The following is a 17,385-nucleotide window of genomic DNA, read 5'->3' as shown; positions in this document are numbered from 1 at the left end:
CACAGCATCACATCATGCTGCATAACATCACACAACAGAAAGGGCAAATGCTATGAAAACCTAACACAGTGGGAATACTACAGCTACTAACCCATTCAAACCCATCACCATCCCTAGATGACTCAAACGGGAATTAATGACTCAGCTCTGACTTAAATCTGTCCATCATTTATTGCTTTCAGGAAGCTAAATGATGTGTGAGCCTAGTCGTTGCTCTGAGAACTCACCCATGTTGCAGCTTTCGGCATGGTCAGGAAAAAATAGCAGATCTCTGGCAAACACAGGGTTTCCTAACGGAGGGAACAAACTTTGACCATTCTTGATGTGGGGCAGTGGCCTAAAAAAACAAAAAACACATAAAATCAGTGACAAATAACATGAGGAAAAACTAGAAACTTAAGGCCAAGAGTACTATCTGACTATCTAAATCTCATTCACAGGGACCTGTATGATGGATGCTCCATATAATCTATTAAACCAATCATTATTATTTTTTAAGAAGCAGTGTTTTTTAACAAAGATTTTGAAATTGCTGATAAGGTGAAGTTTTCTGTAAGGAGATGGGGGAGACGATTAAATATCATTTACTCAGGTGTCAGCATTTTGCAACTAGAGGTCGACTGATTGATCAGTTTTGCCAATTAATCGTCACTGATCAGCAAACACCACCAGCGATAGTTTTTCCCGGTTCCGTCTGTTGCGGGAGCAGCAGAGAAGAGTCCACCGTCATTATACAGTACAAGGGCGGCCTCTAGAGGTGAAATAAAAACTGTCACTGACAAATTTTGTTGTGTTATTTGAAGTGTTTATTCATTTTTGTATGGCTCCATTTTTATTGATTTTGAGAGCTACTTTTGGTTCAGTTTGGATGTATACATTTTATTTACTTTAATATTGATTAATTGTTAATGTATACTAATATGTATATATTAGTTTCATTTAAAAAGTACAGTACATTTTCATGGTGTAATAAAGTGTTATGTTTTCATTCAGTATTAATTTGAAAAACTATTGGTTATCGGCAGTAGGTCAGACACACAAGGGTCTTCAGGACAGAATTTGCACTTTCCAGTTTCTGCATAAAATAAACAAATTGTGGATTAGGCAAAGGTGAAGAATTGTCTGTATATAGCGGTCATAACATAACTGATAACTATAATTGGAACCAGCTCGTCTTGCAGACATTTCACAACATGAAATGTGACTAATCAACTATAACTATAAACATGTCCTCCTTTAATAACTTAAGAAGTATAACTGTTAACAAATTACTGTGGCACAAAAGGAGTAAGACTCTTCAGAACATGCTAAAAGAAAATAATCAACTTATTGATAACAGGGAATTGTCGTAGATCCCCAATATGAATCTGTGACAGGGAAATCTGGGTTAAAATTGTGAAGTGTGCACTTGGATTTACCCCCAATCAGGGCTACTACAGAGTTTCATACCTTATGTACAAGTTAACAAAAGATTATTTGAATACATCTTCAACATGCCCAACAAGGTTGAAAGAATGGACACCCCTTCTAAATAGAGGGTTTGGCAAAATAGTTTCATTGTTAATGGGAAAAACTGGCAAAAACTCAAGCATGCAGACATGCAGTCTCCATATACAGACAATGGCAGAAGAACGTGCAATACTGAAGAATTCAGTGATCAGCACGGTAATAGGATGCCATCTTTCCAAGTCAGTTAATCAGATTTCTTCTGCTAGAGCAGACCACGCACGTCCTTTTACTGTGAAGCTGAAAGGTCTCGTAAAAAGGAAGACTGCATCACCACCGCTTTGTGTGTATGTTTCAAAATGTTTTATTCTCTTTATATCACTGCAATTTATTAAAGAGCAACACATCATTCTTTTTAACTATTCAAGTTGAATTACAGCTTATGGCTGGTGTGTAATTTCAGGATAAAATGCACCACCAAACTGAATAATTCAGTGCTAAGTGTTCGAGTGTTTCACTTCTCTTGTATTCTTCCACTGCTAGCTGCCTTTAATCACTGTTTGAATTTATTTTGCAACAAATTACCCGATGGATATACTCTGAAAGGCCTGGAACAGCGAGGTCAATGCTATTGTTTTTTTCTATACAATGAAGACATTTGGATTTGAGATCAAAAGATGAATGAGTTGACAAGAGAATTTCATCTTTCGTTTCCTCATATTTACATCCAGAGGTGTTAAACAACTTTGAACGAGTCACCTTTTGTTTGAAACCACCGATTTTTTTCAATTGATCAAAAATATTGGAACATATGATTCTTGCTGCCCATGTGTGCCCTGTTAAACTGACTGTTTAAATAATTAATAGCTCTGAATGTCTACTCTTGGTTTGAGTCCTAAGTTTCGCCGATGTTTGTTGTTTAAAAAGATAAACCAACATGAAGACCAGAGAGAAATGCAAGCCATTGTGAAGTGAAGAAAAATGGGAAAAATCTATCAGAGCCCAAACAATGGGCAGAGCCAATACAACAATTTGGAATGTCCTGAAAATGAAAGAAACCACTGGTGAAACAACCAGACATGGAACAGGTCCGGCAAAGAAGACAACAGCAGCTGATGACAAACATTGTTGGAGTTGAGAACACCACCCCAAAAACAGGTGAACAACCACCTTCACGGGGCAGGGGTGAAGATATCACAATCGACCACTCAAAGACAACTTCCAGCGCAGAAATATAGAGGTCAAACCACAAGATGCAAACCACTCATGAGCAGTAAGAAACAGAAAGCCAGATTGGAATTCACAAAGAAATAGAGTTGAGCCACAAAAGTTCTGGAACCAAGATTAACCTCTACCAAAGTGATGGAAAGGCCAATTTGCGGAGAAAGAAAGGATCTGCTCATGATACATTAGTCAAGCATGGTGGAGGTAGTGTCATGGCTTGGGCTTGTATGGCCTCTTCTGGAACAAGCTCACTAATTTTTACTGATGATGTAACTCATGATGGTAGCAGCAGAATGAATTTCAGAATGAAAGAAGTTTACAGGAACATTTTGTCTTTACAATTTACAGAGAAATGCATCCAAATTAATTGGGAGGAACTTAACCATGCAGAAAGACAATGATCCAAAACACACTGCCAACTCAACAAACTTCATCAGGGCTTCATCAAAAAGTGGAAGGTTTTAGACTGGCCAAGTCAATCAGCAGACCTTAACCCAATTGAGCATACATTTCACCTCAGGAAGAATAAAATGAAGGGAGAAACCCTCCGAAACAACAACTGATAGAGGCTGCAGTAAAAGCCTGGAAAAGCATCACAAAAGAAGAAACCAACAACTTTGTGATGTCACCAAGTCTCAGGCTTGATGCGGTTACTGCAAGCAAAGGATATGCAACCACATATTATGTGTTATTTACTGCAAGACTTATCTGTTTCTATATTTTTGCTCACATAAAAATTGGGTGGTCTGATACAAAAGTGTCAATGTTTTATTATTTTAACACATCTAGATGTAAATACCAGGAAAACGGAAATCCTAAACTCTCGCCTCATATCCATCGTTTGATCTGGGGACTGTACATCGTCCTTTATATACACATATTTCTTGTGGACGTACCTGTTATTCGGTTTCCAGAAAATTGTTTCTAGGGGCATGACTTGTTGTCGTCCTTTTGTGTCATCGTAGATTTTTTTTGCTGCAGCTGTTGTCACAGTAACCACACAGTCCATGTCACCAAGAATATGCCAGGAAATGACCTTTGCTGCATCATCATCCTTCACCAGTGCCAGGTGTGCTATCTATAAACCAAAACAAATAGTTCTCATTCATTTCTAAATCTCAGGCACCAACATTAACACACACACACACACACACACACACACACACACACACACACACACACACACACACACACACCTTTCCTAGGACATCGTGGCTGCCTCTGAATGGATCAGGCATGGTACATTTTCGACGTGGCAGATTCTGTAGCGCCACCAAATGTGCAGTCATCTGATCAATTAAATTCTCAACTGATTCCACCTAAACACAAGCACACACAAAGACAAAGACAATGTGCTTCCGGCTTACAAGGTGTTTAATATGGTTACCCAAGTCATTATGAAGCTTGAGAAACATACTGGAAACCCTGTTGTTCAAACATTTTTTCAAGAAAAACTGGCTCATGTGGAATAAGCAGGAAAAGACAAGATAGGTTGGTTTTAGAAAAAGACTATGATCCATAACTTGTGATTCATCACCATTAAATATGCTGCATGAACGCAAGATATGAAACTAAACTGATTTTTTATTTGGTATATTTTGATGATAGGGTTAATTCTTTTCAGTTTTTGGAGTCAGGTCTTCTGAATAACACTTAAACAGCTTAACAAATAACACATCTAACTCTGAACTGCATTTAACAAAAGAAAGAACAGAACTTACATTCTTCATGAACACACTCATAACTAGACTACTAGTCTTGAATAATTTCCCATATTGGGGAATACAAAGATTTTTACACTCGTGTGAATAAAGAATGAGAAATCTCCGTTTACGCACATCAGTTAATTTTGAAATGTCTATGCCACTGTTCTTGAGCTCCGATTTCAGTTGAGCCTCTTTACTAACTGCATCTTGCACTTGACCTAAAAATAAACAAACAAATCGAGACTAGTTCAGGACACTGGGACTACTCCACGAAAATACATAAAACAAGCATATGAACACACAAGTTAGTGCATACCCTTGAGTTCAGTTGTGAGTTGTTTGTTGGTTTCCAAAATTGCTTTGTAGACTTCAATAGACTGTGACAGCTGGTCTTTCTTCTTACTCATGGCAGCCATAGCCTTCTGGTTCTCTGCATCTAAAATACACAAACACGTATATATTTACATTTAAACCACCAATATTCACCTATTTAAAGAAATACAAATGAATGGTTAATTAGTTCTTTACCTGTTAAATGATGCAAATAATAAAAAAAATTGCACATGATCCTTTTATTATAATAATAATAATTATTATTATTAAATAATTGTTACTTAAACTATGCAAAATAACAAAGATACAATGTAAACGCACATTAGATTTAATCTAGACTAAAACTGCTTGGTCTTGTTCCATTTGAGTACTTGGTCAAATAGCCTAAATGGTCGCCTGTGACAATAAGGTTTGCTTGTGGCAATCATAAAATTATAATTCTTCTCTCCATTTTATGTCAGCTCAGCGAGACCCCAAGATACTTTGCATTTCCAGCCTTAAATTAGGGAGGTCAACATGACTGCATCACACTGTGCAAACAGGTGTATAGTCTGAGACATCTGATCTTTATAGTGAATAATCCGTAAAACCTGAGAGACAGTTTCAAAATTTTTCATTCATTTGCAAAAAACTGCCCCAAAGACCTAAATAATAATAATAATAATAATAATAATAATAATAATAATAATAATAATAAGCTAATGCTTCAGCAAATGTGAGGTTTTGACTCTGCACACTGACCATTGTAGAACCTGAAGGGCAAATTAAAAGGAGGGATGGTGGGGTTAGATTTAGGGCCTTCAAGCACTGGACGAAATTGGAGTGTGTACACGGCTCCATCAGCCCCTGGACTATTCTCCATAAGTGCCAATACCTAGACAGACAGACAGACACACCCTTACTTTGACAAAAGATAAATTAATGGTAATATGCATGTAGGAATTACACTGTACTGATGCACTTTGTCCTAAAAATCCACCCTGAATGACATCAATATTTCTAATTAATATGTTATTTCCAATGGAGTCCAAGATTTATGCTATAATGAAATTCTGAGTTGGCTATTTTTGTTCTCCACTGATATGCTGGTCTATTTTCACTGTGTCTTTAATTTTTATACTACATTACCCACTATGACAACCGACTACCTCCTGATCGCAGCACCAGAGCCCTTGCTTCAGCTCTACCTAGTCTCCAGTCTGTCCAACCCTCGCTCCTTCCCATCTGTACACTCTGCTCAAACAGAGAGCATACTAGATATTTTATAGATCACTAAATAGCCGAGCTGGGTTCGTTGCCTGTCACGCCACCTAACGCTGAACAACTGCTTCATACAGCTGGCACTGCAATCTGTAACTTGGGAGTCCAACTTTTGTTATCTTTCCCAAGTCTACAATTTCTCAGAAATATGATATTGAACGCTGCTGACATATGGTGAGTGATTAAAGAAGCTCCTGCTCTTTTGATTTTCTGAACTACAGTAACAGTGAAACCCGAGGGTCATCCCGTCTGCTAGAGATCACTGAAAATTTCTCTCGTAATAACAGGTATTGTAACTGCGCTGTCTGCCTCAACAGATAACGACAATACAATATCGACTGACAATTCAGCACTGGAATCTCTAAGCTAATCACTAATACTTCAACAAATATAATGTGTCTCAGGGTGGACAGTTCCTTTTAAGCCAACTATGAAGTAGGCTCCAACATATTAGCAGAGCCCTGAAAATTTTAAGTTGAATTTAAGTGCTATTATTCATCTAATCAAAGTAACAACGGTAATATATTACCCCGACCCTCACACTTACAGTGATACGAGTCTCCCCATTAAGAAGATTGTATGTTAGACTCTTGGCCTTGTTCTCAAACATGGGAAGACCTTCTGCATCATCACCATCAACAGTTGTCACAGTCAGAATCACCTTCCCATTAATCCCCATACCAGCTGGGTTATTATGCTTATCCTGTGAGGAACAGCACACACACACACAGAGAAAATTCATGTAAAATAGTCTGACCAAATTTTTTTCTTCATGTCAATAATGTACTTATAATATACATACAACTACTTTAAGAAAACAAATATATTTTTGCAAAACACTGGAAAGGTTTTTATTTATTCTACTTTCTAATCTTGACTGTCTCGTTCCAGGTCATACGGGTTTTAACAAATGCAGTGCTAAATACAGTCAGTCTACCTAAAAGGTCTCTAAATCCTGAGCTAGTTCAGCATGATTTTCTCATGCATTGAATGTCAGGCTTTGATCAAGTTACTGATTAGCTACACAGCATAGCGAAACAGATACAAGTCTAAATCAAGCCATTCTCCGATCACATCAACACAGTGAAAAAGTGTTTACAGTCTGTGACGAGGGCAAACAAAGTTTAAAATGTTTCAATGACTTAAGACGACGTTTAGAAAGTTCATTTTAGTAAGCAGAGCAAAACTGACTGAAAGCGAATAGATGATGAGGTTTGTGTTTAAATGCGGCAAATTATTTTTACCTCAGGTGATGAGACAGAGACTGATAAATCGAAGCGATAACTCATTTCTAATTGCAAACATATTGTTTTATTAAATGCGTCAGTAATGCTGTTTTTCCATAAGTATGTTAGGTTATAAATGTAGAGGTAGGCAGGGCATGTTTCACTGGATTCAGTATTCAATATTTAAATGCAAGTTTTCTTCCTCCCTTTGGGGGCAAACACTAGACACTAATTTCACACATAAAATAGGCAGTCATCATCAATGCGCAAGAAGCAACATGGGGTAAGTTCATAAAAGGACCAAATTTCTCTGTCGGATCTTAACTCCTCACTCAGTCGATCCCACATTCATTTAGTGGACACAATATTTGAGTGAAGCAAAAAAAATATGGAAAACAATGAAGCACTTAAGACTTATAGGGGAAAAATGATTAATTAATCACAATGATATCAGGTGTATTAAAAAGGACACTTTCAGGTCAGAATTATTTTAATTTGGATTTTTAAATGGAGGTGTACTCAATGTGTTAAACCCTTTTACTAATAAATCTCAACCGACTCACCATAATCTTCAAGCATAGGAATTGAAGAAGAGTGCGATTAGCTAGTGTGCTGCTATTGGAGACCACAGGAGTTGAAGCCGGAGTGTCTGGGACGAGTTTGACTGGCTTATTGGCAACAATGTCCAGAGCAATCTGATAGGGCAGAGAAAAAATAAATTCCATCCATTACTCTCGCAGTGCCGTGTGCGCCACGAAATGTATTGATATAAGAGAATAAATACAAGCAATGCACACAGTATACATGTAACACAAATTAGGTCAAAGAACAGGAACAGATACAGAACATAAATATGAATATATATAAATATAAGTATATAACTGCGGCCCAAATCAGGCTGAGACACCGCTAACGTGTTCAAATGATATACACAACTTAAAAAATTAATTAATTGAAATAAAATCCCACACACTTGCTGGACCCACTTACATTTTCAGTGCAAGATAAGAAATCTGTCTACTTTTAAACGATCGTATGCTAATGATTGTATACTTAAAGTCATAATGCCTTATAAATTCAACAATTAGGGCTGTGAACGTTCACAATGTACAGAATTTGTGTGTACAGTAAATACTACCATGTGCATTTTGGATATTATCTTAGGGAGAGCTGGTAGCCAATAATGAATATGCAGGTAGAATATTTCAGTGGCTCACCTGACTGCTCCAGAGAGACTTGCCATTTTCTACAGCGAAAAGAAACTGCAACATGTACTTCCCCACTCGGGAAGGAATCTCTTTATCTCTGTGAGATAAAATGGACAATAAAATATAGTTTTCACTTACAAAGAACAAATCAAACACGAAAACCACAAGTCAAAACATCAGAAATATGGCTGTTCGTTTTTAAAAATTAGTTGGAAATAATAATAATAATAATAATAATAATAATAATAATAATAATAATAATGTTATGAGCATCGGGGGATGCTTTTCACAATGGGGGGAGATGGGATGATGTCTAACATCTCATACTAAATCTGTAATATTAGTTTCGCAGCATGCGTTACCTGAAGTAAAAGTGGTCATCATTTTCCTTGTCCTTGGGTTTACTACATTTAAGTGCTACTGCCTGAAATCAAAGCATTTCAAATATATATCATATCATATCATATCATATCTTATATATATATATATATATATATATATATATATATATATATATATAGTTCTTTTAATGTCATGTCAGCATCAATGGCTATTTTCATGGCAAGATCAAGGTAGGTCAAATAGGACATTGTTCTTTTTTTTTTTTTTAAACAGTATTACAACAATAAAATATTACAACTTTTGAACAATGTCATCAACAACAACAAAACAACAACAGCAGCACCAGCAACAGCAGCAGCTATATAAGGTCCTTCACTTTAATAGTCAATAAAAATTCAAGGATTTTCCCTGGTGAGACATTTTAGAAGACTTTCAAATGTGTATTTTCTGAGCAAAAGATGTCTTTAGTATTGTTAAGAGCAGGACAGTTCAACCATTATATGCGACTACAGTAGCAATGCAGTTCGAAGACTTTCTTTGTGTAACTCACCGTAGGTGGAGGGCGGGATCCTGAAGCCAAGCCTTGCCACAGCAGCATGGACAGACTGGATGGACTCACGTTCTTCACAGGTCCACCCTCTTCAGAGAGTATGGTTACTTTGAACACTGCATATGCACAAAGCCAATAACCAGGTCAACTTAGAGTGTGCACTTTTAATACTTAACGACAATATGTTCTTATACAGAGAATACACACCAGGGAAAAGATCTCCAGCTCTTAAGATGGCTTCACTGTCGTATTCGACACAAAGCTTAACAGGGTTGTTGGGATCAGGCATCACAGACAGCTTCACAACTGGGCCAGATATAGTCTTGTTTCTACTAAAGGATCCTCTGAACTCCAGCTCATGGTCTCCTCTGCAGATAGCAAACCAAAAAAAAAATTTTTTTAATGCAGAAAAATAGAAGTTAATGGTTAATAGGCAGGATGGTAAAGGAAACAGTAAAGGAAACAGTTTTGAGTGATGCTGGTTTCTACTCACATTGTGGCAGTTATGGTCTCCAGTATAAAACTGGCCTTTCCCTCTGCATTCACAGGCTGGGACATCACCGAAGATTTAACCTACAGCACCCAAACACACAACAGATACACTTAGTTGTAGGATATACTGGACGATTTTCATTTTAAAAAGCTATGCTATGTTGATCTTTTGAATTAAAATACCAGAATTCTTCAAAATATACAATTCCAAGTTAACTGTAAATCCCCCCATTCGTAAGGAATAAACCATGACAGAGCATGTTGTAATCAATTATGGACTGGTAATGGACTGCATCACACCATCTCCTCGTTGACTATTTTCCCCAACCCAAAGTACAACCCAAAGTATTATATTCCTTTTATACCACAGTAATTTGGCACCACTTACAATAAATTAAAATTACAGAATGATTTGTCACGTTTATTCATTTATAGTTATTTCTAATGTTGTAGAACATCAACAAGTTAGTTCTCTCTTGAAACTAACAAGATTACAAAAATAATAATTTTTTTTTTTTTTAAATGCAGTTTATGTTACTGAGAAAACAAACCATAAAACCCTCTAATCATTTCCCTGAAGCAATTACATGCTTGTTTAAGTTGTTATTATAGAAATGCAGCCAGAAATAGTGCCTGAGTGATGCTTGCACTGCACATGACTGATCTTTGTAGCTTTTATTATTAGTAGTATATAATAAAAATAATTAATAAAGTTGGTATTTAGCTTTCAGCCAAAAAAAAAAAAGCCAAAACATTTATTTCAATACATCAATATTAGGAGATACCTTGAGCTGTGGTGACAGAGTTTTTATTGCTATGACAACACGCTGATCTGGAACAGGATTCCCCCACTCATCACATAACTGTAGCACGAATGGAGTGGCTATACCGTGTCCATTTAACACGCATAATGGCTACAGACAGACAAAAGCACTCAATAAACTTCGGTAGATTTCATCCTTAGCATCAATTACCAGTCACTAAAGTTATCAAAAAGTCAAGGACAAATGAAACTAAAAAATGTAAAAATTAAAATACCTTTTTTTTTTTTTTTTAAAACATTGTCTGCATGTGTTTCAAGATAAATTGAATGAGAAAGTGCAAGAGGAAGACATTTTTATAGCTTTACTGACAGTTCATGTATTAATTACCAGTTCTGGTGCCTCCAGCAGAGTGATTTTTGTCGGTGGTCCGGCAGTGACATTTACACTGACAAACCCATTAAAATTCTGGTACTTAAAACACAACTGCCTTGGACCAGGGAAGCCTTCTGCAAAGCGAACACCTGTCACCACCATTGTCCCTGTACTGGTCTAAACACAGACATACAAAGATAGCCACAGACAAATGTAAAATAAGCTTAACATATACAGGGATGTAAGAGTTCCTGGATGGGACCAAAACTACAAAAGCATATTGCTGCCAGGCTTTTTTTTTTTTTTCTCTTTAATGCTTAATAATGCATTAAAAACTACAATGGTTTTATGTTGCAATTAAAAACAAAAAACAAAAAAAAAAACAATCCAGTTAATATCAAGAAAGCAACTTGTTATTGTCAGATATGTTATTATGTGCAGTTAGCCACTTTCATCAGGACTCATAAAGCCTCAACATAACTGATCAAATTCTTCCTGCTGGACACAAGGTACTGCTAGATTTCATACCTGCCAGTCGAATTTCAGGGCGGATTCATCAAGGTTATCTGCAGACACACTGACTGCTTTCATGCTCTCAGCATTTAGAGCATCTGTCTTATTGCCATACTGATCAATCACCTCAACATCTATAAAAGGTTACAGTAAGAAAAAGGAAAACTAAGGTTAAATAACTAAAATTGATGATGTTGGGACAGGGGGGTGAATTCTGCCTATAGTGAAACACCGTTTTTATTAATGATTATTTTGATTATAACGATTCATTATATACAAGCATGTAACAATTGCTAGTTTTAATTCGGCTTTGGAAAACAAAATCCATCAATTAATTAAACCATTATCAAAACTAACATAAGACCAAATAGAACAGGGTTGTCAAACTCATTTTAGGCAACAGGCCACATGATACTCATTCCGGTGTCATGTGGGCCGGACCAAAAAGATCGGTTTCTTAGACCAGTAAAACATTAACAACTCCTTTTAAATGTGGTCATTTATTTGCATTGAACGCCTCCATTATCTCGGTCCACACTACAACATGAAAACTTTCAAATTTATCCACTTTGGAGATTAATGTAGATGTAGCCAGAGACCACCTCTTTTTATTTTTCCCCCCAAAATCGTTCACTTCAATTATGGTCCTTAAGACAATTTTTATTTAGATCATGGATTCTAAATTTATTTGAAGGACTTGATTAGAAACTTTATTGGTCCTGGCCCAATAAAGGCCATATGACACACCAAAAATAGAACATCTCTGGATAAACTTAGCCTATAATACTCTTCAAGTGTAGCCATTATTCGTGTTTGGCAGTCTGGGAAAACCTGTCAGATGTTGCAGTCCTGATTTCTAGTAAACAGCCAAAAACATTCCATAACATGCATTAACATCTTTAAGAAACTCTCTCTAAAGTAGGTGAGCCTTTGGCATGCGACCGACTTAAAAACGGGTTGGAATTTTTTTAACCTCCAAGATAATACAGAGACCGTTATTTAATTCTTACTCTAGTTTATAAATGTAGACAGAATGATTTCTAATATCAATAAATATTAATAATAAATAAAATAAATAATAATATCAATAAATATATAAATAAAAGCATTTATTTATTAATATCAAATAAATATTGCTAAACATATAATGACTTGGACTGGACTAATGAATTGACTGGACTTCTGAATATCCTGAAGGCAATGAATAACGGTTGCTATAAAGAGATTTTCACCTCGGGAGGTACCACAAATTTCAACCTCAATTACAGTTAGACCATTTTAAGAAGAAATCTGTTGTTTTTAGAACGCCATATAGTAGAAAACGTAGAAAATTTCACCACATGAAGGGTTTTTTTTTTTTTTGTCACACATTAAATGGATCCTGAGTTAAATAGGTGATTCATTTAATATTAGAACTGAAACTAAAAAAAAAAAAAAAAAAAAAAAAAAGACTAAACAGTGTGCAATAGTATACTCAACAGCGATGAAGTTTTGGTATTATAGTCAGTGTATAACTACTTAAAAATATTTATGTCCAAATATTTAAAGTTGGATGACTATTTAGGAGAGATCTTACAAATATTTGCAGACAGAGTTTCACTCATCCTGACAGTTGTCTCACTGAGAGTAACCTTCAACCGGTCGGGCTCATCCGGCCGTGGGCTATAAAACACAAAAAGACGCAGACACACACAAAACTTGCTTTCAGAAATAACCTGCATCTGTACAAATTGTGTACAACATAACAAAAAGGAGCTTGACGCTACGGGAAAAATACTGATTTCAGGTTGGATGTGGGTGTTGATATGTGGGTCTTACATTATGGTAAAGGATGTGTCAACAGTGTGCTGATCCTGAAATGCCACCTGATAAAACTGTTCACCATTTGTTTTTGTGGGGACACACACACATGGTAGTCTTCCCTTTGCCAATTCTGCAGCTTTAAGATCTGCAGTCCAGTTCACCTAAATACACACATGCATATCCTTAACTCCTTTTAATCACTTTTACAGCTCTTTTACATATGTGGACAGAACAGTGAAGAAATACACAAACATCTACCTTTATGTTATGGGCAAGTCTCTGTGTTAAAGCCACCTGCCTGCCCCCCTCATCATAGAGTTTAAAGCGCAAACTCCCGAGTGTGTCACCTGCTGTCCAGTTAATACACTCCTTATTCTGAAGCACCATGACATCATCCGAATCATCCTCCTGCCTGTAGACCTCTATACGGAAGACACGGGTGCTTGGCAAAATACGAATTCTTCTCTCCACACAAGCCACAGCCTTCAGATTCTAAGCAAATAATCGCATATAAATGAATGGATATCTGCAGAGAATTCACTACAGAAGTAACTTCAGAACTAACCACATGTACAGATCACCACAAACTGCCATAAAGAGATAAAGTAGTGTGATAAGATTACATTTATTTGAATGAATAGAGAGAGAGATATTGTGCGTGTGTGAATTACCTGCATCTGCACCGCATCTCTACTAATAATGAAGCTGCGAGTTTAACGGCGTTACTATGGTTACAGTTGTATATAGCTGGCGCAGTAATTTCGAACGGTGATTAAACTGACCGGAACTACCTGTGGTATATACGGTTCTAATGCTGACCGTGGTATAAAGTTACAATCAACATACGAGTCAAAGTTCATCCTGGCAACCCTGGCAACTATTTCCTTATTATTAGTTTATCTAGAAACATTCTCAAATGATTGGCACTTTGTGCTGCTCACACTTATTTAGACATGCATCATACACGGTATAAAAATCACAATGCAAACAAACATAACTTTTAAAACATTGAATACTGAAAAGGATATGTATAGCTGTTTAAAAAAAAAAAAAATGTCTTACAGGAATGCCAAATTTTGCAGTGAGGATGCGCTCTGTGGTGACGTTCTTCAGTTGTATTGGTTTTGCTAGCAGCAAACCAGAACCAGTATTACTGCAGTCTACAGTGTCAGCTGGCAAATCAGAGGCTCCGAATAACTACACACACACACACACACACACACACACACACACACACACACACACACACACACAAAATAAAATCCAGCAGAATTTAGGATTTAAGTAGACTGCAGTTATACATCAGAGACATAAAACATTGCTGTGCATGAATAAATAAGATAATGAAAGAATAAAAGCTAATAAATTGTATTTTCTTTATAAGCTACGTTAATAAATAAAAGCTAATCTTTGCTTAATGTATAGAAAATATTTACCTTGCTTGTTTTACAGTGGGGGAAATTTTTTTCTCAGTAAATATATTTCCAATGAGGCTATTCATATGAAATTTTCACAAGACATCAGTATTAACTCAAGAAGTCCGGAAATTTTAAGAATTCACAACATTAAAGTCCATAAATAAAGTTATATGTAATAAAGTGGAATGACACGGGAAAAAAGTACTGAACACACTAAGAAAAAGCAGTTCTCCAAGGCAAGGTAAGGCAAGGAACCAGCTGAAATCCATAAGTAATTATACCCCCTATCTGTGCATATTAATGTCTGCTAGGTTAGTAAATCGATGGTCTATAAAAAGGCTTTTCGTTATCAAGGTGTCACACAAGAAACATCTCATGATGGGTAAAAGCAGAGAGCTCTCCCAAGACCTTCACAACCTTATTGTTGTGAAACATATTGAAGGAATCAAATACAGATGTATTTCAAAACTTCTGAATCCTGCAGTAAGCACCATTGGGGTCATTATCCACAAGTGGAAGCAACATCACTCCGTCATCAACCGGCCACGAACAGGAGCTCCTCACAAGATTTCTGACCAGGAAGTCAGAAGAATAGCCCAAGAGCCAAGGACCACTCGGAAAGAGCTCCAGAAACACTTGGAGGCAGCAGGTGCCATCGTCACAGAGAAAACAATAGGCGATGCACTCCACTGCTCACGCTCACCTCACAAGACTCCATTACTAAAGAAAAGGCATGTCGGAGCTCGTTTAAAGTTTGCTACAACTCATTTGGACAATCCTATGAAATACTGGGAGAGTGTAGTCTGGTCAGACGAGAGCAAAATTGAACTTTTTGTCTGTTATACTACACACCATGTTTGGAGAAGAAAAGGCACTGCACATCACCCTAAAAACACTACACCAACAGTGAAGTCTGGAGGTGGAAGCATCACGCTGTGGGGCTGTTTTTCATCACATGGTACTGGCAGACTTCATCTAATTAAAGGAACGATGAATGGAGCCCCTTACCGGGAGATTTTTGAGAAGAATCTGCTGCCATCCACCAGGATGATGAAGATGAGATGTGGGTGGACCTTACAGTAGGTCAATGATAATAATGATAATGAGTCTTTATGGATCACATATACATTAGAGCACAGTGAAATTCTTTTCTTTGCATACCCCAGTATGTCAGGAGGTTGGGATCAGAGTGCAGGGTCAGCCATGATACAGAACCCCTGGACCAGAGAGGGTTAAGGGCCTTGCTCAAGGGCCCAACAGTGGCAGCTGGGCAGTGCTGGGGCTTGAACCCCCGACCTTCTGATCAGTAACCTTAACCGCTAAGCCACCACTGCCAATGATCCAAAGCATACAGCAAAGGAAACTCTCAACTGGTTTCAGAGAAAAAAATAATCAAGGTGTTTGGCCCAGTCAATCACCTGACCCGAATCCAAGGTTTAAAGACGATATGTTTAGAAGAACGGGCCAAAATCACACCTGAATACTGCGGCCCATTAATTTCTTCATACAGGAAGCGTCGTGACGCTGTCATAACAAACAAAGACTTCTCCACTAAGTATTAAATACATTTCAGTTAGCATGTTCAGTACTTTTTTTTTAGTCAATACCGTGTCCTTCCACTTCATTACACAATTTTATTTATGGACTTTAATGTTGGATTTCTTTATGTGTGTGGTTTTCTTGAGTTAATACTGATGTCTGGTGAAAATTTCATGTGAATAACCTGATTGGAAATATATTTACTGAAAAAAAATGTTGACATGTTCAATACTCATTTCCCTCACCGTATGTGCTACAAACACACAGCATAATGCTGCTACTAAAAGTCTCAGTCTGTCACAGGACACAGAGCTTTTTAATTATTGTACTACTTAAATAACAATTGCTTGGTTGGTTAGTTTATTTTCTGAGCTGCCCGCTCAGAATTGTTTTACTTGTGGAAGTGTACTTAAACATGAGACAATATAGAATGAAATTATTGTGAGGCAGTTACAGTCAAGTACAGTATATTTAGGATTTTACAGCAGCTTCAACAGTGGCTCAGTCCAACAGATGTTGGACTTGAAACTGTTTGGGGAGTGTATTTGGTTCATGGAAATGTTACCTGGCAGCGGACAATAAGACTGGAATGCGTCGTGACATTATGGAACTCATCCTGAACTTCGACTCTGAATCCTGCTGATGTGCCATTCTCTATGCAAACTTCATCGGTAGGCTTCACCACCAGATGGTGCGGAGGGCCTTGTGAACACAGAAGGAAAGACCGTCACAAAATCTTATTTGAAAAACTTTTCAAGAAAGGAAGATACTTGCCCTTGTGCACTTCATTTAAAAGATAAATAAAGTAACACATTAATCATAGCTTAAAACTGGGTGAAAGATTGATGCTTTTAAAATGTAAATGGTGGAGCATGTCATACTTAAACTACAGATATTACTCCCATTGTCTGCAAGTACAAATTACAAAAAAAAATAAAAAAAATCTTAGTAAAATAAGTGTCATATATTAATAACGACTGCAAAACGATATCAAGTGGTCCCAAATTATTTAGCTACATCTATGAGCATATACTATACATGATCCATGGTTTTGTTGTTTTAATTAGTATTTCACAGCGTGTACACTTACCTGGACGGACACTAATCTGGAAAGTCTGGGACTCTGGGTTGAGGCCTGGGATCATTACCTTTACAGTGTGTATCTGTCAATAGCATGTGTGGGTTAAAT

At 36.9% G+C, this 17,385-nt stretch overlaps 1 protein-coding gene across 4 annotated transcripts in view; it reads right to left on the bottom strand.

Annotated features, from left to right (window-relative positions):
• smchd1 (structural maintenance of chromosomes flexible hinge domain containing 1) overlaps positions 1 to 17,385 on the bottom strand; it is a 53,166-nt gene that overhangs the window by 10,575 nt on the left and 25,206 nt on the right. For 3 of the 4 annotated variants that reach the window (XM_017472359.3, XM_047156661.2, XM_047156660.2), the window contains 22 exons: positions 17,287 to 17,359; positions 16,762 to 16,898; positions 14,302 to 14,436; positions 13,498 to 13,731; positions 13,255 to 13,400; positions 13,013 to 13,098; positions 11,452 to 11,570; positions 10,939 to 11,100; positions 10,573 to 10,701; positions 9,789 to 9,868; positions 9,503 to 9,663; positions 9,296 to 9,411; positions 8,766 to 8,827; positions 8,413 to 8,500; positions 7,759 to 7,890; positions 6,517 to 6,672; positions 5,451 to 5,583; positions 4,693 to 4,812; positions 4,509 to 4,594; positions 3,867 to 3,989; positions 3,567 to 3,748; positions 228 to 337 (listed from right to left, as the gene is read on the bottom strand). In XM_017472359.3, coding sequence (XP_017327848.1) covers positions 228 to 337; positions 3,567 to 3,748; positions 3,867 to 3,989; positions 4,509 to 4,594; positions 4,693 to 4,812; positions 5,451 to 5,583; positions 6,517 to 6,672; positions 7,759 to 7,890; positions 8,413 to 8,500; positions 8,766 to 8,827; positions 9,296 to 9,411; positions 9,503 to 9,663; positions 9,789 to 9,868; positions 10,573 to 10,701; positions 10,939 to 11,100; positions 11,452 to 11,570; positions 13,013 to 13,098; positions 13,255 to 13,400; positions 13,498 to 13,731; positions 14,302 to 14,436; positions 16,762 to 16,898; positions 17,287 to 17,359 — 2,770 coding nt within the window. Of the gene's footprint in view, positions 1 to 227; positions 338 to 3,566; positions 3,749 to 3,866; positions 3,990 to 4,508; positions 4,595 to 4,692; positions 4,813 to 5,450; positions 5,584 to 6,516; positions 6,673 to 7,758; positions 7,891 to 8,412; positions 8,501 to 8,765; positions 8,828 to 9,295; positions 9,412 to 9,502; positions 9,664 to 9,788; positions 9,869 to 10,572; positions 10,702 to 10,938; positions 11,101 to 11,451; positions 11,571 to 13,012; positions 13,099 to 13,254; positions 13,401 to 13,497; positions 13,732 to 14,301; positions 14,437 to 16,761; positions 16,899 to 17,286; positions 17,360 to 17,385 lie in introns of those variants that run through there. The other variant, XR_006982786.2, reaches the window with a different exon arrangement.

This window comes from Ictalurus punctatus, chromosome 7 (genome assembly GCF_001660625.3).
Source record: "Ictalurus punctatus breed USDA103 chromosome 7, Coco_2.0, whole genome shotgun sequence".
NCBI lineage: Eukaryota > Metazoa > Chordata > Actinopteri > Siluriformes > Ictaluridae > Ictalurus > Ictalurus punctatus.
The sequence above is the reverse complement of the archived record's forward strand: the minus strand, read 5'-3'. Positions and strand labels throughout refer to the sequence as shown.